This window comes from Choloepus didactylus, chromosome 13 (genome assembly GCF_015220235.1).
Source record: "Choloepus didactylus isolate mChoDid1 chromosome 13, mChoDid1.pri, whole genome shotgun sequence".
Lineage (NCBI taxonomy): Eukaryota > Metazoa > Chordata > Mammalia > Pilosa > Megalonychidae > Choloepus > Choloepus didactylus.
The window spans coordinates 40,897,680-40,920,647 of record NC_051319.1 but is presented as its reverse complement, the minus strand read 5'-3'; the positions used below and the strand labels follow the sequence as shown (position 1 = coordinate 40,920,647).

Sequence of the window (22,968 nt, the reverse complement as noted above, 5' to 3'; positions counted from 1 at the left end):
AGAAAACATAGCACCTGAAAAAATTAAAATATTTACTTGCTAACTGAACCTGTTGCTCAGGTGTTTGTCCATGAAGAAATCTTGCAGGCATTTCTCACAGCAATCATGGTACCAGATGTTGAGTTTTTAGGTTTCTGGGTCCAAAGGAGAGGATTTGAAGGATCCTTTGTCAAACTATGCTGATATAAGGATGTCAAAAAAGCTACCCTAGAAGACACAGTGGGACTTGGAAAAGATGCTGGACTAAAACCATTTGAACAGATCTAAGGCATTGCTCTATACCCTGAATTATTCTCTATTGAAAAATGCCTTCTAACAACAATGAAGTATAAAGACCAGGGTTACAGAATTATTTCAGATTGTATATAGATGAACTGTATTCCACCATCAAGGTTTAACATGAGGAAGAATGCTTGGACAAAACTGCACACCTCCACAATCTCTTCTACTGATAGCCTTCGTGTTAGTAATTTTTACTACAGCAAGCATAGTAAAGGAAACTTTCATGTTTGACCTGTCCATCTGGGGTCCTCATATGAATATTGTGTTGCAGACCATGTTCATGTTGATATAATGATTTTCAAAATGAGCCATAGAAATTGTAAAGGGGAAACTATAAATGTGCTAAGTTATTTTAGACTTCCTCAATTTAAAAGCTGGGTGTTAAAACTTCTGTCCCCCTGTTCTAGCCAAGGGGCTAGGACTTGGCTATTTATGAGATGTCTGCTCCTTGCTGCAAATTCTGCAATTGGCAGCTGCTCTAGGGAGTACAGTCCATTGAAGGAAAACTGTCCTTTAAAAACAAGAGCACCTGCCATGGCTGGAGACCTTCACAAGTGGAACAAAGATTTTTTTTTTTTTTTTTGTAATCCCTTCTACCTTCTCTTCCTTATCTCACATGCACTTGCACATCAATCACTTCTGATTAAGAGTTATAAATCTCATGCTCTTCTCCACATTCTCCCCTGGTTTCTGTTGGAGTGCGAGGTTCACAGAAAACCAAAGGAAAGGACCAGCTTTGAACACTGCAGATACTGAGTCTCACATGAATGGATTCTCACTCATACAGAGCAGAATGCTCTTGAATCCTGTTCTCCAGGCCTGATTCATCATTCTGTTCCTTCCCTGGAGTTATTGAAAAGTCTGCCTTAGACAAGCATTTCAAGAAGTAAACAATTACCTGGATCAGCCATGCTCAACTGTAACCCCTAAATTACTGTCCAATTTATCTTCACTCTACCACTCTGTTTGTAATAGCCAATGGATTTGTAATGTGGTTTTCATACTGAAATATCATGTTGTGATTAACTTGCTTTTCCCCCCAAGAATCAGCTCTCAGGCAAAGCATGCCTTTAAAAATATTAAGGGAATGGATATACTTGGTGTGCCAGTTTGAATGTATTATATCCCCCCAAATGCCATTATCTTTGATGTAATCTTGTGTGGGCAGACCTATCAGTGTTAATTAGATTGTAATTCTTTGACTGTTTCCATGGAGATGTGCCCCACCCAGCTGTGGGTGATGACTCTGATTGTATAATTTCCATGGAGGTGTTGGCCTGCCTATTCAGGGTGGGTCTAAATTAAATCACTGGAGCTGTATAAATGAGCTGACAAACAGAAGGAGTTCAGTGCAGCTGCGAGTGACATTTTGAAGAGGAGCTACAGCCAAGAGGGACACTCTGAAGAATGCATTAGAACTGAGAGAAGAGCTTCAGTTTATGGAGACATTTTGGAGATGGCCTTTAAAAGCCAACTTTTGCTCCGGAGAAGCTAAGAGAGAACAAACGCCCCAAGAGCAACTGAGAGTGACATTTTAGAGAGAAGCTGAAGCTTAGAGAGGAATGTACTAGGATAAAGCCATTTTGAAACCAGAACTCTGGAGCAGATGCCAGCTATGTGCCTTCCCAGCTAACAGAGGTTTTCCGGATGCCATTGGCCATCCTCCAGTGAAGGTACCTGATTGTTGATGCATTACCTTGGACACTTTATGGCCTTAAGACTATAAATGTGTAACCAAATAAGCCCCCTTTTATAAAAGCCAATCCATCTCTGGTGTTTTGCATTCCATCAGCATTAGCAAACTAGGACAGATTTTGGTCATTAGCAAACTAGAACAGATTTTGGTACCAGAAGTGGGGTGCTTTTGCAGCTGAGTTTGCAAATACCAAACATGTTGGAATGACTTTTTAAATGGATGAGGGGAAGATTCTGGAAGAATTGTGAGGAGCTTGATAGAAAAGGCCTAAACTGCTTTGAAGAGACTGTTTGTGGAAATATGGACTCTAAAGATACTTCTGATGAGACCTTGAGCAGAAATGATGAATATGTCATTGCCAACTGGAGGGACGGTGATCTTTGTTTTAAAGTGGCAGTGAATTTGGCAAAATTGAATCCTGGTGTTGGATGGAAGGCAGAATTTGAAAGCGACAACCTGGAATATTTAGCTGATGAGATCTCCAAGCAAAATATAGAAGAAGTAGCCTGGCTTCTCCTCGCAGCTTATAGTAAAATGTGAGTGGAAAGAGATAAACTTAGAACTGAACTCTGGGGTTCAAAGAAACCAAGCTTCCAGGGGGTGGAATCCCAGAAGCTACAGCCCAACATGAGGATGTAACCAAACATGGAACCCAGCCACCATTTCAGTACAAGCCAAGAATGGAAAGGATTTGTGGAAAGTCCTATTGTCTGACTACTTTGAACCCTGTGTGCTTCATGCAAAGCGAACAAAATTTTTGCAAAATCTTTATAGACAAAGCCATTGCCAGTCTGGACTGGAGGAGACAGACAAGGAACAAATTGAAGGAAAAATCTCTTCAATGACAGAGCCATGGAGGTTGAGGTCTGGAGTCAAGAGGTCTCGGTCTGGGAGACCAGAGCAGCCCACACGCATGGAAAGAGTGAGTTTGCCCTGGAAGTTGAGGGTGGGCATTCTGCCTCAATGCTCAGGAAATGTTCTGCCATCCCAGGCCCCAAAGAGGGTGGAGCACATTCCCAGGGAATTGGGGAGAGCCTGGCTGCCACCCCACTGTTCTGAAGGGGTTGAGCATGTGCCCCGGAGATGAAAGGGAATCCGGGTGCTGCCCCAATGTTTGAGGAGGGTGGGGCCGAGAAGGTGGTCTCCCCAATGTGTGGATATGTTGGAGCACTCACCCAAGTGTTTAGAGAGGAAAGGGCTGTCACAAAGGCCCTTAGGAAGTATTAGACTCCCACTCTCTCAAGCCCCAAGGATACAACATTGTTCTGTTAATGACTCTCAGACTTTGAAATCTAATGGAGTTTGTCCTGAGTGTTTTAGGAACTGTTTTGGTCCTGTTAACCCTGTTTTCCTTACTCTTTCTCCTTATGGCATTGGGACTGTTTATCCTATGAATGTCCCTCCTTTTTATATTGGAAGCACATAACTTGTTCTAAGTTGACAGATCCAAAGCTAAAGGAAAATTATGCCTTAGGACTGACCATGCCTATAACTGATTTTGGTGGGATCTTGTACTTACCTATAGTTACTGAAATGATTTAAGTTTCTGTGATATTGTTGTGGGATGAACTGTATTTTGTATATGGAAAGATAATGTCATTTTGGGGTTCATGGGGTGGAATGTGCCAGTTTGAATGCATTATGTCCTCCCAAACACCATTATCTTTGATGTAATCTTGTGTGGGCAGACCTATCAGTGTTAATTAGATTGTAATTCTTTGACTGTTTCCATGGAGATGTGCCCCACCCAACTGTGGATGATGACTCTGATTGGATAATTTCCATGGGGGTGTTGGCCTGCCCATTCAGAGTGGGTTTAAATTAAATCACTGGAGCCATATAAATGAGCTGACAAACAGAAGGAGTTCAGTGCAGCTGCGAGTGACATTTTGAAGAGGAGCTACAGCCAAGAGGGACACTTTGAAGAATGCATTGGAACTGAGAGAAGAGCTTCAGCTTATGGAGACATTCTAGAGATGGCCTTTGAAAGCAAACTTTTGCTCTGGAGAAGCTAAGAGAGGACAAATGCTCCAAGAGCAACTGAGAGTGACATTTTGGAGAGAAGCTGAAGCTTAGAGAGGAATGTACTAGGATAAAGCCATTTTGAAACCAGAACTCTGGAGCAGACGCCAGCTACGTGCCTTCCCAGCTAACAGAGGTTTTCCGGATGCCATTGGCCATCCTCCAGTGAAGGTACCTGATTGTTGATGCATTACCTTGGACACTTTATGGCCTTAAGACTGTAAATATGTAACCAAATAAGCCCCCTTTTATAAAAGCCATTCCATCTCTGGTGTTTTGCATTCTGGCAGCATTAGCAAACTAGGACAGATTTTGGTCATTAGCAAACTAGAACACTTGGGAACTTTTTGAAATGGATAGTGATAAACAAATGTTCTTATATCATTATGCTACCTGATTTCCACAAAATGTTATTTGACAGTCCAAAATTCTAAGATATAGAAATCTGGAAAAAAAATTATTTCCTGGGATTAACTTCTCAAGAGATTTTTTAAGTTTATCTGAGAAATTAGCAGCATATCACTTTACTGGAGTCTTTGCCACATTTGACTGAATTAAGTTGTCATTCATACATTTAAAGTAATTGTTTTTGTTTTTGGATATGTGTGCATACATGTATTATACAAGCACAACAGGGTGTGCACTAAAAAATTGTCATTGTAATAACACCATTTGATAGCCTAACTTCCTGTGTGTATTCTTAATTGCACAAAAAGTCAATAATTTGTCACAGTGGGGTTTTGAATGTTTGATTTAAGTGTTGGCTATTTCTATGTTTTATAAACCAAATCTGTATATCCAAAAACAATGAAGAAAACCAAATTAAATATTTCTGCATTTCAAGTGAAAAAAACAAACTTATGCACTGCAAGGAGATATAAAGAAATACACAGTTGTAGTCAGAAACTCTAGTATCCCTCTCTTCATAGCTAGACAAAGTATGCAAAAAAATAGAAGTAGACAAAAATATCAGTGAGGATATAGAAAATTTGAATAACACTGCCAATTAACTTGACCTAATTGACATTTATAGGACACTCCATCTAACAAAGCAGAATACATGTCATTGCACATGAAACATTTACCAAGGTAGATTACATGCTGGATTGTCAAACAAGTCTCAGTAAATTTAAGGATTCAAGTCATACCATGAAATTATTTTTCACATCTCAGTGGAATTAAATCAGAAAACAATAAGGAAAAAGGATTTCTGTTAATCACCCTACTACTTGCAAGCTGAAAAACAAACTTCTAAACAACCCATGGTTCACATTTCTTCCAAAGGGAATTGGGAAGTATTTTGAATTAACTTAAAATGAAAATGCAACATAACAAAATTTGTGGACTAGAATACAGAATCCAGAAATGGATGAACACATATATGGATAATTCATTTTTTGACAGGGTATATATATGCAATTTAGTAGGAAATATGTAGTCATTTCAACAAATGATACTCAAATAATTAGAAACACTTTTGCAAACAAATGAACTTTGATCCATACCTTGTACCATATACAAAAATTAACTCAAAATCGATGGTGGACATAAATGTGAAATATATATAAAACTCCAAGAATATATGAGAAAATCTCTGTGACCTTGGTTAGGCAAAGATTTCTTAGATATGGCACCAAATACATGATCCATAAAAAATAAATTAATAGATTAGACTTTATCAAAATTACCAACTGCCACTCTCTAAAAGACCCTTAGAGAATGAGCAAACAAGCTAGGATAAGATACTTGAAAATCATGTATCTACTAAAGAACTTGTTTCCAGAAAATATAAAGAACTTTCAAAATAATAATATGAAAACAAATAATCCAACCCCCAAATTGACAAAATATTTGAACAGACATTTCAGCAAATAATATGGACACATGAAAAATAAACACATGGAGAGATTCTCATCATTTGTCATTAATTAAATGCATGCTAAAAACCACAATATGAAACCACTATACCCTGTTAGAATGTCTAAAATTAAAAAGACTGACCACAGCAAGTACTGACAAAGAAAGTGGAGCAACTGGAGCTCTCATACACTGCTAGTAGGAACACAAAATAGCACAACCACTTTGGAAAACTGACAGTTTCATCCAAAGTTAACTAAATGCCTACCATATGATCTGAGCATTCTACACCTTGATATTTATTCAAGAAGTGAAAGCATTAGACTATACAAAGATCATACAAATACCAGCTGCATGAAAGAAGCCAGGCAATGAAAGTGTGCATAATGTATGATTCCATTTTTATATAAAGTTATGAAATTCAAGCTAATAAAAAGTAACAGAAAATAAAAAATGGATGCCAGGAGACAGAGGAATTGCAAAGGGGCATGAGAAAACTGTTGAGGTGATGATTATGTTCAGTATCTTGAATGTGGCGAGTGTCTTAAAATGTATGCATATATCAAAAAGTTTCAAATTGAACACTTTAAATATGACAGTTACACCCCAATACAGCTGTTAAAAAGATATTATTTCATATTTTTATTGATTTCATTGTTACATTTATTATTATTATAGTGATATTATAGTTCAATCTATTTTTTTACAGAACAGGGCAGTTGGGAAATCTAACAGCTCCTTGTAACTCTGAATGTGGATGCTCATCTTCATTTTATTTTTCTGTATGTGGAAGAGATGGAATTGAATATTTCTCTCCCTGCTTTGCAGGTTGTAGAAGTTCCAAATCATTAAAACATCTTAAGGTAATTATTTTTTATTATGTTTCTTTCTCTTAAGCAAGATGCTTCACTTGTTTTCTTTTAGACAAAAAAAGAGAACACGTGTTTTATGTTGCCACAATACAAAGGGCTTATGGGAATTGGGAATGAAAAAGAAGATACACTCCTACATTAGAACATGCCCCCATACTCTAACTTTATAGTTTTAAAGCAATGGTTGACTACCATCTATCTCTTGCCATAGCAAAACTGAAGAACTGATTTTTGAAAGACAAAGAAGACATTTTGTCTTCCTTTTATATTTTTTATTTTAGTTCTGTTGCCTCTATTAGCAGCGATCACCCAAGCACCCAGAACTTTGAATCATAATTTTTCTCACATCTAGGGACTATACAATACTATCTTTTTTTTTTTTTTGATTTTTTTAATTCATTTTGTTGAGATATATTCACATACCATGCAGTCATACAAAACAAATCGTACATTTGATTGTTCACAGTACCATTACATAGTTGTACATTCATTACCAAAATCAATCCCCGACACCCTCATTACCACACACACAAAAATAACCAGAATAATAATTAAAGTGAAAAAGAGCAACTAAAGTAAAAAAGAACACTGGGTGCCCTTGTCTGTTTGTTTGTTTGTTTGTCTCCTTCCCCCACCTTTCCACTCATCTATCAACAAACTAGACAAACGGGAGTGTGATCCTTATGGCCCCTCCAATCCCACTGTCCCCCCTCATGAGCCACATTTTTATACAATTGTCTTCAAGATTCATGGGTTCTGGGTTGTAGTTTGATAGTTTCAGGTATCTACCACCAGCTACCCCAATTCATTAGAATCTAAAAAGGGTTGTCTATATTGTGCGTAAGAGTGCCCACCAGAGTGACCTCTCGGCTCCTTTGGAATCTCTCTGCCACTTAAGCTTATTTCATTTCCTTTCACATCCCCCTTTTGGTCAAGAAGATGTTCTCCATCCCACGATGCCGGGTCTGCATTCCTCCCTGGGAGTCATATTCCACGTTGCCAGGGAGATTCACTCCCCTGGGTGTCTGATCCCACGTAGTGGGGAGGGCAGTGATTTCACCTTTCAAGTTGGCTTAGCCAGAGAGAGAGGGCCACATCTGAGCAACAAAGAGGCATTTGGGAGGAGGCTCTTAGGCACAATTATAGGGATGTCTAGCCTCTCCTTTGCAGCAACAGTCTTCCCAAGGGCAAATCCCGTGGTAGAGGGCTCAATCCATCGAAGCACCAGTCCCCTATGTCTGTAGGCATGTTAGCAACCATCGAGGTAGGGCAGGCCAATACCCTGCATTCTCCACCAGCTCCTCAAGGGGGCACTGCATATTTTTTTCCTCGTTTTTTTTTTTTTAAACATTTTTTTTCTAAATCAACTGTATGAAAAATTAAAAAAAATAAAAAAAAAAAATAAAAAAAACATACAATAAAAGAACATTTCAAAGAGACCATAACAAGGGAGTAAGAAAAAGACAACTAACCTAAGATAATTACTTTACTTCCAACATTTTCTTACTCTACCCCAAGAAAGTAACCTAATATAGCAACATTTCTGTGAACTTGGTCCTACTATACCCATCAGAAATTAACAGACCATAGTCATTCCTGGGCATTCCCAGAACATTAAATTTACCCATGATAGCTTATCTGTTTGTCTTGGATTATTGTTCCTCCTTCCTTAATTGCTCTCTATCACTAGTTCCCCTACATTCTACATTATAAACCATTAGTTTTACATTTTTCAAAGTTCACATTAGTGGTAGCATATAATATTTGTCTTTTTGTGCCTGGCTTATTTCGCTCAGCATTATGTCTTCAAGGTTCATCCATGTTGTCATATGTTTCACAACATCGTTCTTTCTTCCTGCCGTGTAGTATTTCATCGTGTGTATATACCACATTTTATTTATCCACTCATCTGTTGAAAGACATTTGGGTTGTTTCTGTCTCTTGGCAATTGTGAATAATGCTGCTATGAACATTGGCATGCAGGTATCTGTTCGTGTCGCTGCTCTCTGATCTTCTGGGTATATACCGAGAAGTGCAATCGCTGGATCGAAGGGTATCTCTATATCTAGTTTTCTAAGGAACTGCCAGACTGACTTCTAGAGTGGCTGAACCATTATACAGTCCCACCAACAATGAATAAGAGTTCCCATTTCTCCACATCCCCTCCAGTTTCCTGTTTGTTTAATGGCAGTCATTCTAATTGGTGTGAGATGGTGTGAGATGGTATCTCATTGTGGTCTTAATTTGCATCTCTCTAATAGCTAGTGAAGCTGAACATTTTTTCATGTGCTTTTTGGCCATTTGTATTTCCTCTTCAGAGAACTGTCTTTTCATATCTTTTGCCCATTTTATAATTGGGCTGTCTGTACTATTGTCATTGAGTTGTAGGATTTCTTTATATATGCAAGATATCAGTCTTTTGTCAGATACATGGTTTCCCAAAATTTTTCCCATTAAGTTGGCTGTCTCTTTACCTTGTTGAGAAATTCCTTTGAGGTACAGAAACTTCTAAGCTTGAGGAGTTCCCATTTATCTATTTTTTTCTTTTGTTGCTTGTGCTTTGGGTGTAAAGTCTAGGAAGTGGCCACCTAATACAAGGTCTTGAAGATGTTTTCCTGCATTATCTTCTAGGAGTTTTATGGTGCTTTCTTTTATATTGAGATCTTTGGTCCATTTTGAGTTAATTTTTGTGTAGGGTGTGAGGTAGGGGTCCTCTTTCATTCTTTTGAATATGGATATCCAACTCTGCCAGCCCCATTTGTTGAAAAGACCTTTATGACCCAGTTCAGTGACTTTGGGGGCCTTATCAAAGATCAGTCAGCCATAGATCTGGGGGTCTATCTCCGAATTCTCAATTTGATTCCATTGATCTATATGTCTAACTTTGTGCCACTACCATGCTGTTTTGACAACTGTGGCTTTATAATAAGCTTCAAAGTCAGGGAGTGTAAGTCCTCCCACTTGGTTTTTCTTTTTTAGAGTGTCTTCAGCAATTCAAGGCATCTTCCCTTTCCAAATAAATTTGATAACTAGCTTTTCCAAGTCTGCAAAGTAGGTTGTTGGAATTTTGATTGGGATTGCATTGAATCTGTAGATGAGTTTGGGTAGAACTGACATCTTAATGACATTTAGCCTTCCTATCCATGAACATGGAATATTTTTCCATCTTTTAAGGTCCCCTTCTATTTCTTTTAATAGAGTTATATAGTTTTCTTTGTATAGGTCTTTTACATCTTTGGTTACGTTTATTCTGAGGTACTTGATTTTTTTAGTTGCTATTGAAAATGGTATCTTTTTCTTGAGTGTCTCTTCAGTTTGTTCATTTCCAGCATATAGAAACTTTACTGACTTATGTGCCTTAATCTTGTATCCTGCTACTTTGCTAAATTTGTTTATTAGCTCTAGTAGCTGTATCGTTGATTTCTCGGGATTTTCCAGATATAAGGTCATATCATCTGCAAACAATGACAGTTTTACTTCTTCTACAATACTATCTTAGTTGTCACTTAGTTTCGCTCAGTTTTTCCTTCTGCTGAAGAATTCACATTGTCCATTGTTCCGGTTTGCTAATGCTGCCTTTTTGCAAAACACCAGAAATGGATTGGCTTTTGTAAAGGGGTTTTATTTGGTTACAAAGTTACAGTCTTAAGGCCATAAAGTGTCTAAGATAAGACATCAACAATCAGGTACCTTCACTGGAGGATGGCCAATGGCATCCGGGAAACCTCTGTTAGCTGGGAAGGCACATGGCTAGCATCTGCTCCAGAGTTATGCTTTCAAAATGGCTTTCTCCAAGGACGTTCCTCTCTCAGCTGCAGCTCTTCAAAAATGTCACTCTTAGTTGCTCTTGGGGCATTTATGCTCTCTTAAATTCTCTGGAGCAAAAGTCTGCTTTCAGTGGCCATCTCCAAAATGTCTGTGTAAGCTGCAGCTCCTCTCTCAGCTCCTGTGCGTTCTTCAAAAGTGTCCCTCTTTGCTGTAGCAAGCTCACTCCTGTCTGAGCTTATATAGTGCTCTAATAAACTAATCAAGGCCCAGGCTGAATGGGAAGGGCCACATCTCCATGGAAATCATCTAATCAGAGTTATCACCTACAATTCGGTGGGTCACATCTCAATGGAAACACAAAGAATTACAATCTAATCAACACTAATATGTCTGCCCACACAAGATTGCATCAAAGATAATGGCATTTTGGGGGACATAATACATTCAGACTGGCACATCTACTTCACACCTTCTTGGTGTTTTTTTCTGTTTCTGCTCCACATTAAAACAGATGTGGAAATTATTCTTCTTGTTGTTTGCCAGAAATCACCATACATACGAAGTCTTTTTGAGCATAGCAAACTTTCCAGGAAGATAAGATTTAAAGAAGCTTCATATGACAGCAATCTAAATGACTTGAAATTGACTATATATTACCCCTGTTTATTCTTCTGCCTTTACATCTTAAAACTTACCAATTTGATCTTCTTTTGGGCAAATACCATCAGAATCCCTTGCTTTCTTGAGTCTTCTGCCACCTTTCAGACTCTCCTTTCCTACTTTGACATACAGACAGTTGATCACTATACCACTTGTTTGACTCTAGGTTTATTGTTTATATCCAAATTTGTATAAATAAGCTTTCAGCCAAACAATGGTCTAGATACTACAGCATCCAACTTCTAAGTGGCATAGAAGGATTGACCCAGGTGTTAAAGCATGCTGCCTTTAAAATTCCCCTCTTAATAGTCTTGTGAAGGGGAGGAACCAACAAAGCCATATATTTCTTTACTCATAGGAATTATGCCACCTTCCTTGGGAGGTAATAGAGTCCTTTACTATTATGCATCTACCTAGCAATTATTTCCCTGTTACACAAAGATCATTGCATTACAAGAAATCAGCATAGTTGACCAACTTTTAGCTCCTCATAATTTTTTTCCACTGGCTTATGATATATTAATATGTCTTCAGATTTTATTGAACAGTAATGTTAAAGTTTTAAATCTTTCTTCTGATATATTTTAAATGATGTTTCAGATCTTTATGTTACTTTGAAAAGTTTAAAAGAAAGACATGATGGACTTCCATATACCAATTATCCATCTTCAATTTATTAACTCATGGAAAATTTTTCTTTTTCTATACTCCAACCTTCTTCATCTCCACCACTTTTTTTTCACATTAAGTAACTCTCTTAATAATTATTTCATTTCATCATGTAGCTTTATACACAATAAAAATTAAAGCCATGTATATTTAAAAAATCTAACGTGTTTAAATAATTCTACCTATGATTTTATCAGTGGTCAACAATTGTCTTAGGTTTGGCATTTACTTAGATGTTTTATGTTGTCTGCTATTCTCTGTTAAAAGTTTATGCAAAAAGAACACCACAATAGCATAAATAATCTAAATTTTAAATGAAAATGAATGAAAGAAATAAAAACCTATACACATTCGATATTACAAAATCCAACAGCTCTAACTAGAAATCCATCAATAAGCTTAGATACTTGGAACAAACTTGAATTATGATTATACAACTCTGTTAAGACACATTCATAATTTTGAATTATGGTAATAACACTGTAAACATGAAAACAATGAACTGCATTTTTGTAAAGAATGACCTTTTAAAAGAGAATAAAAGAAAGCCCCAAAATAAGCTTAGAAAAATTCAAGTAGCTGTGGCACTGAATTTTTCTATAACTGTTCTTGAATTAATTTTTCAATCAAATATAGCATTACAAATGCAAAATCAACAAGCAGAACTTGATATGTCTGTTTTCAAATGAGTCTTTAAGTATCCCCATTTGAGTGTGAATTAAGATGCTGAAGGAAATCCCCCTTGGATGTAATGGATGGTGGAAAAGCTGCTTGACAGAATTCACATGCTAGAGGTACATGCAGTTCTGAGTCTTTTCTGAGTCTGTACCACTTAATACCAATAAATCACTGTCTTGATTAGGATGGGACTTCAAAATAGGCCACTGTGGTCCTCAGACAGCTCTTCCTGAGGAATCGAGTGGGGGATAAGGTATATTAGATGGGTCTTGAAGGGGATATGTATTGACATAAAATGTATTACAGTCTCCAGGTGGCAAACATGGAGCTTTATCAAGAGTTGTCCTGATACACGTATTTGCAAGATATGAGGGTTTTGTTTTTTCATAAGATTTTGTGTAGCTGAAGCTATAGGGTCAATTCCTTGAATTTCAAATACAGTTTCTTCTTTGTTAATGAAGTTTCTTGGGTTCTCTCTGAGCTCCATATTAGATTTGTCCTGGCATACTGTCTCAGATGTAGCAGAACCAAGGACTTTGGATCTTTCCGGTATGCTATGTAAGAAAGAAGAATCACTGTCCATAGGTGGAAATTTGACATTGAATTTAGAAAGTGATTCAAAAGAGGTGTCTTCCTCATCTCAGCCCAGTCCTCAGGGTGTGACAGATGTGATGCATGGTGCACTGCTATTGATATCATCCTTAGCCTGAGACTTAAACAGTGCATCTTGTTTATATGTTTTATCTGTACACTGTACAGGCACAGAGCACTGGGTTTCAATTTCAGTATCTGGTACATTAAGTTTGCTTAAGTGGTCTTTTTGTGCTTTTGCTAGCATGCATATTCTATGAAATTCTTCTTACAGATCTCAGAGTCTTTTCTATATAACTCTTTTCATAGAATAAAGGAATGCCAAGAGTCCTTGGTGAAGTTTCTTTTCTAGGAGAAGAAACCTCCTGTTTTCTTATCTTTGATTGTTTTTCTCTTGGTATTCCTGATTTCACTTTATCATGTGGTTGATTCACTGTCTTCAAGCAGGGGAACATAGCCATACCTGTTATCTCAACTGGAATTCACAAGAAGTAACTGTGATTTTAGCTTGTCAGTAACAGTTTGTTGAAATGACAGCTGTTCCTGTTGCTCATGTATTCTCTGCTCTTAGTTTTCAGTTGATGGGAGATGATTCTTCTCGTTGGCTGCCAGCCAAGGAAAGATGAAAGTTAGCACCCTGCTTCTACCATTCTATTTTGAAATAAGTAAAGGAATTTTTAAATGCTCACCTTGTCACTGTAGTAGAAAGCCTTTTAATCCCTTGGAATATTCAAGAGCTAAAGTCATCCACTATGAAGTTCTAACCACTTTCCTTTCCTGAGGAATTTCTTTTTAGGGACTCCATTTATATTTCCCAAAACTGCTTATAATTTTATTATATTTCTCTAAGGGATAATTAATAATTAATAAAAAAGATGGAAGTAATTTGCAAAATAATTATTCAAACTGCATGGTTAACATTTGATAACAAAAATTGACAACATAAATTATTTTTGGACAAAAATTAGGTGTCAAAAATGACCCGAGAGAAGATTTAGGCTCGATAGATGTAATGGCTGTGAAGGGAAGCCTACAAAGCAGAAGATATGATTAGGTAAAATTCCATATACATGGAACTGAATAATGGATAAAATATGTATTGAATTCAAATGGGAAAGAATTGATACCAATGAAAATAATTTTAACAAAATGAAAACTTAAAAATGAGAAATACTGTATAAAATGATCATTTGGAAATTGTGTTAATGTAATTCCTTCTGGACAATATTTTTTCTCAATGAATGTGTAATAGCTATGAAATTACTCTGCTTAAATTCCTATATTAAAAAAATCAACAGGGTCAATATGAATACTCTTCAATTAGACTCATTAAAAAGCTTGCAAGAGGAGTTTAGTAGAAAATACCTACCCTGCCTCTGAAGATTTCTGTTTCCTTAGAAAATCATAGCCTTACTAAAACTGAGACCAGATTCTGCTATTCATATTGATGATATTCCTTGGCAGTTTTGCCTCACTGAGACCCATGTGTAATCTTCTTGTCTGTACTATCAAAGATCTTCAAATTTCCTTATCTTGGTATGAAAGAAATGTTGAGCATTTCTTCATGATCTTCTCACTGGGACTAGTTCTTTTCAGCAGCTGATGTGAAGTAGCATTTGTTATATAACAGCAAGATCTGGGGCCTTCTTCCAGAGGCCTTTGTCATGCAACAGGATCCTTAATCTAATTATATGTGAGGGGGATGTCAATCTCATCCAAAGCACTAAGGATTACAAAAAGCCAGACCTCAGGATTTCTTTCAGTTGAAGCATCTGCTCCAGAGTCCTGGTTTCAAAATGGCTTTCTCCCAGGATGTTCCTCTCTAGGCAGCAGCTCCTCTTCAAAATGTCACTCTCAGTTGCTCTTTGGCCATTTGTCCTCTCTTAGCTTCTCAGGAGCAAAAGACTGCTTTCAAAGGTAGTCTCCAAAATGTCTCTGTAAGCTGCAGCTCCTCTCTCAGCTCCTGTGCATTCTTCAAAGTGTCCCTCTTGGCTGTAGCAAGCTCACTCCTGTCTGAGCTTATATAGTGCTCTAGTAAACTAATCAAGACCCATGCTGAATGGGTGGGGCCACACCTCCATGGAAATCATCTAATCAGAGTTATCACCTACAGTTGGGTGGGTCACACACATCTCCATGGAAACATTCAAAGAATTGCAATGTAGTCAACATTAATACATCCGCCCACATGAGATTGTATCAAAGAACATGGCTTTTTCTGGGGCACATAATATATACAAACCAGTACACTTGGGTTGTTTCTACCTTTTGATTATTATGAATAATGCTGCTGCAAACATGGGTATACAACTATCATTTTGAGGTCCTGTTTTCCTTTGTTTGAGTATATACCTAGAAGTGGAATGCCAGGTAATATATGAAGTCATTATTTTACTTGTTGAAGAACCACCATATTGCTTTCCACAGTGGCTTCATCATTTTACATTCCCACCGACAATATGCTGAAATTCCAATTTCTCTGTATCTTCTCCAGCACTTGTTATATTCCATTGCTTTAAATAATAGTCATCCTTGTAGGTGTAAAGTGATATCTCATTGTGGTTTTGAGTTGCATTTCCCTAATTGCTAATGATGTTGAATATCTTTTCATATGCTTATTGGCCATTGTATATATCTTTCGGAAAAATGTGTATTCCAGCCTTGTTGCATTTTTTAATGGGGTTGTTTATCTTTTTCTTGTTGTGTTGTAAAATTCTTTATATATTCTGAATATTAACTCTTTATCTGTTATATGTTTTACAACTTTTTTCTCTCATTCTGTGTTGTCTTTATACTTTCTTGACAATGTCCTTTAATGCACAAAAGTTTTTAATTTTGATAAAATTGAATTTATCCATTACTTCTTTTGTTGCTCATGCTTTTGATGTCATATCTAGGAATCCATGGCCAAAACCCAATTTATGAAGTTTTGATTCTATGTTACCTTTTAAGGGTTTTAGAGTTTTAGCTCTAATATTTAGGTCCTTTATCCATTTTGAATTAATAGTTGTATATTCTGCAAGGTAGGGGCTTAATTTCATTTATTTGAATTGGATATCCAGTTTCCCCAACACCATTTATTGAAGTGACTGTTCTTCCCCATTTCATGGACTTAGCACCTTATTGAATATCAATGGGCCATCGATGTGCAGATATATTTCTGGATTTTCAATTCTATTCCATTCGTCTATATGTCTATCACTATACCACTGCCACACAGTTTTGCTTATTGTAACTGTAGTACAATTTGTAATTCAGAAGTGTTAGTCCTTCAACTTTGTTCTTCCTTTTCAAAACTGTTTTGAGTATTCAGGGTCCCTTGCAGTTCCATATGAATTTGAGGATAAGCTTTTCCATTATCACAAAAAAGACTGCTGGAATTTTGATAATGATTGCATTGAATTTGTAGATCACTTTAGGTCATATATATATTTTTTTAATATGTTGAGACTTCTCCTATGCCCTAACATATTTCTATCCTGGAGAATGATCCTTGTGCACTTGAAAAGAAAGTGTACTCTGCTATTGTTGGGTGAAGTGAACTATATATGTCAGATCTAGCTGGTTTATAGTGTTGTTCAGGTATTCTATTTCCTTGTTGATCTTCTATGAGATATTCTATCCAGTACTGAAGTGTTGTATTGAAATCTCTATCTGTTACTCTAGAACTGTCTATTTTTCCCTTCAATTCTGTCAATGTTTTTTTCATATATTTGGGGGCATTGTTTTTTTGGTGCATATATGCTTATAATTGTTATATCTTCTTGTTTAATTGACATTTTTATCAATATATAATGTTCTTCTGTGTTGTTTGTGACAGTTTTTGATTTAACATCTATTTTAATGATACTTGTATAGCCTCTACAGCTCTCTTTTGATTACTATTTGCATGGATTTTCTTTTTTTCCATACTTTCATTTTCAACCTATTTGTGTCTTTGGGTCTAAGACATGTCTCTTGTAAACAGCAAATAGTAAGGTCATGATTCTTTATCTATTCTGCCAACTTCTGTCTTTCTATAGGAGAGTTTAATCCATTTACATTTAAAGTAATTAATAATGAGGCAGACTTCTGCCATTTTGCTAACTGTTTTTTTTTGTATGTTATATCTTTTTTGTCCCTCCTTTCTTCCATTACTGCCTTCCTTTCAGTTTAGATGATGTTTTATAATGAGCCAACATGAATCACTTCTCATTTCCTCTTGTGTAAATATTTAGATGTTTTCTTTATAGTTACCATGGGGATTACATTTAACATCCTAAATCTACTGTATTTTAGTTTATATTAATACCAACTTAACTTTAGTAGCCTAAAAGTACTTTGTTCTATATCTCTCTGTCTTCCACTTTTTTTGTTTTGCTTGTCACAAATTGAATCTTTATAAATTGTGTGCCCAGTAACAAAATCTGTACTTGTTTTTATGCATTTGAATTTTATGCCATATAAGTAGTAAAGAACAGCATTGTAAATGAAAAATGCAATAATACTTACATTTATATTTACTCATACAGTTACCTAAATTGGAGGCCTTTATTTCCTCATAGATCTTTAAGTTACTGTCTCATGTCCTTCCCTTGCAACAGAAAGGAGTCCATTTGGCATTTCTGATATAGCAGGTCTAGAGCAAGTCCAGTGGTAATGAATGCCCTCAGCTTTTGTTTGTGGGCAAATGCCTTAATGTTTTCCTTATTTCTGAAGGATATCTTTGCTGGATATATTATTCTGGGGTAGTAAATTTTTTCATCACTTTAATTATGTCCTCCTAAATTAGGGTTCTCTAGGGAAACAGAACAGGACATAACTGTAAATATGAGATTTCATAAAGTTTCTCATGCAACTATGGAGATGCATGAGTCCAAATTCTGTACAGCAGGATACATGAGCCCAAATTCTGTAAGGCAGGATGCATGAGTCCAAATTCTATAGGGCAGGCAGGGAGCTGGCAACTCCGATGAAGGTCTTCAGTGAACTCCCCAGGAGAAGCTGGCTGGCTGAGGAAGAAATGAAAGTTCTCTCTCTTCTCCCCTAAAAGTCTTCAACTGATTGGGTTAAATCCAGCTGACTGAATTATCTCATTGCAGAAGGCCCTCCCTTCATTGATTTAATCAGCCACAGATGCAATCAACTGACTGATGATTTAATAAAACAGCTTTCTGGTTTATTAACCAGCCACACATGTCCTTGCAGTAACTCAGTTAGGCCAGTGCTTGCTTGATCAGACACCTGGGCACCATTGCCTGGCCAAGTTGACATATGAACCTAACCCTCACACCTTCCATTGCCTTCTGGCTTCCATGGTTTCTGATGAGAAATCAGATGTTAATCTTATAGAAGGTCTCTTATATGTGATGCATTTCTTTTCTCGTTGTTTTCAAGGTTCTGTTTTTGTCTTTGGCATTCAACTGCTTGATTAAATTGTGTCTCAGTTTAGATCTGTTTGGGTTCATCCTGCCTGGTATTCACTGAGCTTCTTGGATTTATACATTTATGTCTTTCATCATATTTGGGAAGTTTTCAGTCATTATTTCTTCAAGTATTTTTCTGCTCCCTCTCTTCTCCTTTTGGGACTCCTATGTTTTGTTCATATCTGCACCCTTGATGGTTTCCCATGGTCCCCAGGCTCTATCAATTTTTTAAAATTCTTTTTCTTTTTGCTTCTCATACTGGGCAACTTTGTTTTTGCTTTCTCCAACTTTATTCCCATCATGATCTCCATTTCAATGATTTACCTATCTGACTATAATTTTTTCTCTTGGCAGCCCCCTCTTTCTAGTACATGGATTCCACAATTCTTCAACTCTTTCAGAACTTAATATCTTGCAGTTCAACCATCTGGTCCTGAAACCTTCTTCATATTTTCACTTCTCACTTTAATTACCTTGGGTTCTTGGCCCACATCCATTTGTTTCCTGAATATCTTTGTGTGTCCTTCCAGATCCACTTTTCACCCTTCTCTACCCTTCTCTTGGTCCCAGGAGACTAACCTTTAGGATGAGGGCTCCTTTACTCTTTGGCTACTGACTGGATTATGATAATAAGATATCTAGCAGGAAATCAAAAGGATAGAAGGGTGAAATTGTGTTTATTTCCATGGCTTCTTCTCTGAGCCATGGACTGAGAAACATAATTCCTCTGAAAGAAGCCCTCTCCATAGAACTTTCTCCTGGTAATCATTCCCTCCCTCAGACCTTTCCATAATCTACTTTCAAAATAAATGTTGAATTTGACCATTTCATCATTTCTTCTGATACCATCCTGGCCCCAGGCACCATTGTCTTTCACATGGATTATTTTAATAGCTTTTTAATTGATTTCTCTTTTTTCATTCCTGCCTTCATAGTTCAATATTCTCAATATAGCAGCTAAGCAGCCAGAGTCTTCTTTTAAAATGTAAGTCATTTATGCTTAAGTCCCTTCAGTGGCTTCACTGCTTATTTGTTGCTCTTTCATTTAGCTCTGCCATCTCTACTCTGTTTTGGAAAAATTCTTCTTCTATGGCTTACATTACATTGCTACTTATCTCTTATAGGTGTCTCTGAATTCCTTTGCCTAGCTACTCTTTAAAAGAAAATAATGTAAGTTGCCTAATCTCAATACTTAGCCTTCTCTGCTTTTCTCTCTATTTTCTCCTCCTTTACAAATTTATATGTTTTCTTGATGTCATCTCTTCCATATCTTTATCTCCATCTAGACATCATATCCAACTTTCAATCCCCAGAGTTTTAATTATTGATTTCTAAATATTTCTATCCATTATCCAATTGATACAGTAACTACTTAGCAACTTCCCCATCCAAACTGGCCTGTGATTTTTGGACCATCATTTTCTGAATTACTCAGATTCAAACTATCTTTGATTCCTCTTATTTCTTCACTCATAATCTGGATACATATTTCTGTTGATTTTGTCATTGCTACTATTTAGAATCTTTTCCATAGATTAATAAATTGCTAACTGGTCTCTGTATCTCCAAACTCTATTTTGATTTTCTGACAAAATATCACCAGATTCATCTCACTTGAATTATCAACCCCATAACAACTTCAAATTTTCATTTTATCCCCTTTCAGGACTATATTATGGCTTTTATTGGCCCTAGAGTCTTTTGCTTCCATAGGCCCCTTCACTCATTAAAAAAAAAAGAAACTCTAAGGCAAAAACAAAACAAAACAAAAGAACAACTAAGCCTTAATTTACAACTCCATTAGTATAAGAATAAATATGATCCAGGCTGGCTCTATGGTTATATAGTCATTATGATTATTATATTCATGCTTTTATGATTTTGAAAGTAACTAAAATTAAAACATTTTTATGGGCCCCTGAAAGTCTCATTGGCCATAGGCACTGCGGCTACAGTGCCTAATGGATAACTCAGTCCCACCATCATTACATACAAAATAATGTTTTATCTTTTCATCCAGGATCCAAAACTTTCACAGTTGGGTAACTGTGAGAAGTCCCATCTAAAATTCCATTTTATTCATAACATTTTCTTTAATTGCTCTCAGTTTGTACAGTTGTCCCACAATACTTTTTGAAATTGAATATAAATATTTGAGGAAAAAATTATTAAATTAACAGAACTTTTCTAAGTTAATATAATTTCACACTTACACACACACATGATAATTGTCTGTTTAAATACCTTGGATTCATTGTTAGTGTTCCATTTCTAAATAACAAATGCAAGTTTAATGTAAGGATATTTCCTGATTAAAAATGGCCAGTCTCCCTGCCAGTTATTGATTTAAATTTTATTTTATAATAATAAAAGTTTTGGCTTTGTGACTATATTTCTGAAAGATTGTTTCTTATCTTCACTATTCATAGACATACTACAATTGTTCTTGCATTACGAAGGGATTAACAACCTCAGATGATGAAGGTGGTTTTATTGATGCAAAACCTGGGACATGTGAAGTAATGTGCTATAAATTACCCTTGTTCATTTCCTTTTTCTTCTCTACGATTGTGTTTTCTGGTTTTTCTGGTATACCAGGCACTGTGTCCATTCTCCGGTATGTATATATTGTTTATTTAATATGTAACAAAGGTACTTTTTAAGAATGCTGTAATAAATGATTTGCCCTGCATGGTAGCAAATTCTAGAGGGGAAAATTGTTATGTTGTCCAAATTCATGTTTGTGTTTAATTCTCTCTCTTTCAATGAATTCATTTGTATAAGTGGGTGGATATCAAATTTAGTTTAAATTTAATTTAAAACAAAATTAATTCATTTGATTTAATATATATGAAAAATTCATAAATATAGGAAAATTTTTATTTATAGTGCAGGTGTAATTTTAATGTTGATTTCTTAATTGCATGTATTTATTGACTACTTACTACTATATTAGCCAATTTAACTGTAAGCAACCATCAATGTCATCATAACTTTTAGGATTTCAGCACCTAAATTGATTATTTTTCTAAATAGAACCAATATTGCCTGTCATTTGTTCTTTATGATTATGTGAAATCCACTCAATAGTCATTTTTATTGTTCTAACAGAATAATTGGTCATTTATTCTTAATTTTAAGGGAGCTAATGTAAAACTTAAAGTGATGGGGAGGCATTTGTTATCACTTAGGAAAGCAGATTAGAAAGCATGATCAAATATATGCAAAAAAATCCATATTGTATATATGTGGTCTCTGAATTTGGATGGGAAGTAAAAACTTGGAGATATCAGTACAGTGAAGCAGTTTTTTAAATCATTCTTCTGTGTCTGATACTGGAGCTGCAGGACCAATAAAATATGAACCTTGCCCTCATGTTGCTTAGAGTCTAATAGAGGGAGATAAACATGTAAAAAATGCAGTGAATTCTTAAGATTGCCCTTATTAAAGCCTATACAGGCTGACCAGGTAATGAAGTGGGGAAAATGGTAATTTCTATCTGGTATGATTTGGAAATGCTTATAGAAGGGATATCACTTGAACTGAGTTATAAGGAGAGGTGATTTCTCATAATGCAGGCAAACTGAAGACAATGACTTAGGAAAACAAAGCAGTGAAAAAAGAGGCAAAATGTGTGAAATATCTTGGTAAGGAGTGTGCTGTGAAAGAATAGCATTATGGCGAATCAGGCAAGCAGGTATGAGCTAAGTGAGAGCCTGATCATGGAAGGCCTTCTTTGCCATGTTAACGTGAAGGAAGTTTTCCCAGTTATACTTGGGAGTCACTGAAAACCTTGAACCCCAGAGTAAAGATGATTAGCTATGCATTTATATGGAGTACTCTGATGATAGTGTGGAAGATGGAGCTGAGAGGAAAACTGGGGAAAAGGAAAGTAATTAGGGCAATATTTTAGAATTTAGTAGTAGTGTTTAGAGAGAGAGAAGATAAAAAATATTTACGACATATGTAGTTTGAAAACAAGGACAAGGATTGTTCATTGGATGTGCATGGTACAGAATATGGAGAAAACTGGGATCATTTCCAGATATCTAGTTTTAGAAGCAGAATAAATGATATTCCTTTAACTGATTTAGGAAATTAAAGAAGTGCAAGCTCAGATTGAAGAAGATCAGTACAATGTTGATTATGCCATATGTACTATAAACATCCAAGCAAATGTTTTCAGCAGTGAGATGAGAGAGTTGATAGTAATATTTGAGACAGACAAAATGATGAGACAGACAGATACTGATGAAGTTGAAATTGCATATAAGTGTCACTAAAATTGAAGCAGAAATGGAATCCAGCTTGGAGGATCACAAAGCAGCAGGAACAGAAAATACAGAGTGGGCCTCAAAATTAACAGTTCTCAGATATCTCTAGCATATATTTCTACAGAAGAGAGGGCTCTACCTTGAGATGGAAGTTCTAGGACCAGAGACTAGGTAGAAAGATCAAGGCAGAATCT

General features: G+C 36.2%; 1 protein-coding gene across 1 annotated transcript in view; it reads left to right on the top strand.

Annotated features, from left to right (window-relative positions):
• SLCO6A1 (solute carrier organic anion transporter family member 6A1) overlaps positions 1 to 22,968 on the top strand; it is a 199,226-nt gene that overhangs the window by 104,966 nt on the left and 71,292 nt on the right. The window contains exons 9-10 of the mRNA XM_037800889.1: positions 6,567 to 6,720; positions 20,930 to 21,117. Coding sequence (XP_037656817.1) covers positions 6,567 to 6,720; positions 20,930 to 21,117 — 342 coding nt within the window. The remainder of the gene's footprint in view (positions 1 to 6,566; positions 6,721 to 20,929; positions 21,118 to 22,968) is intronic.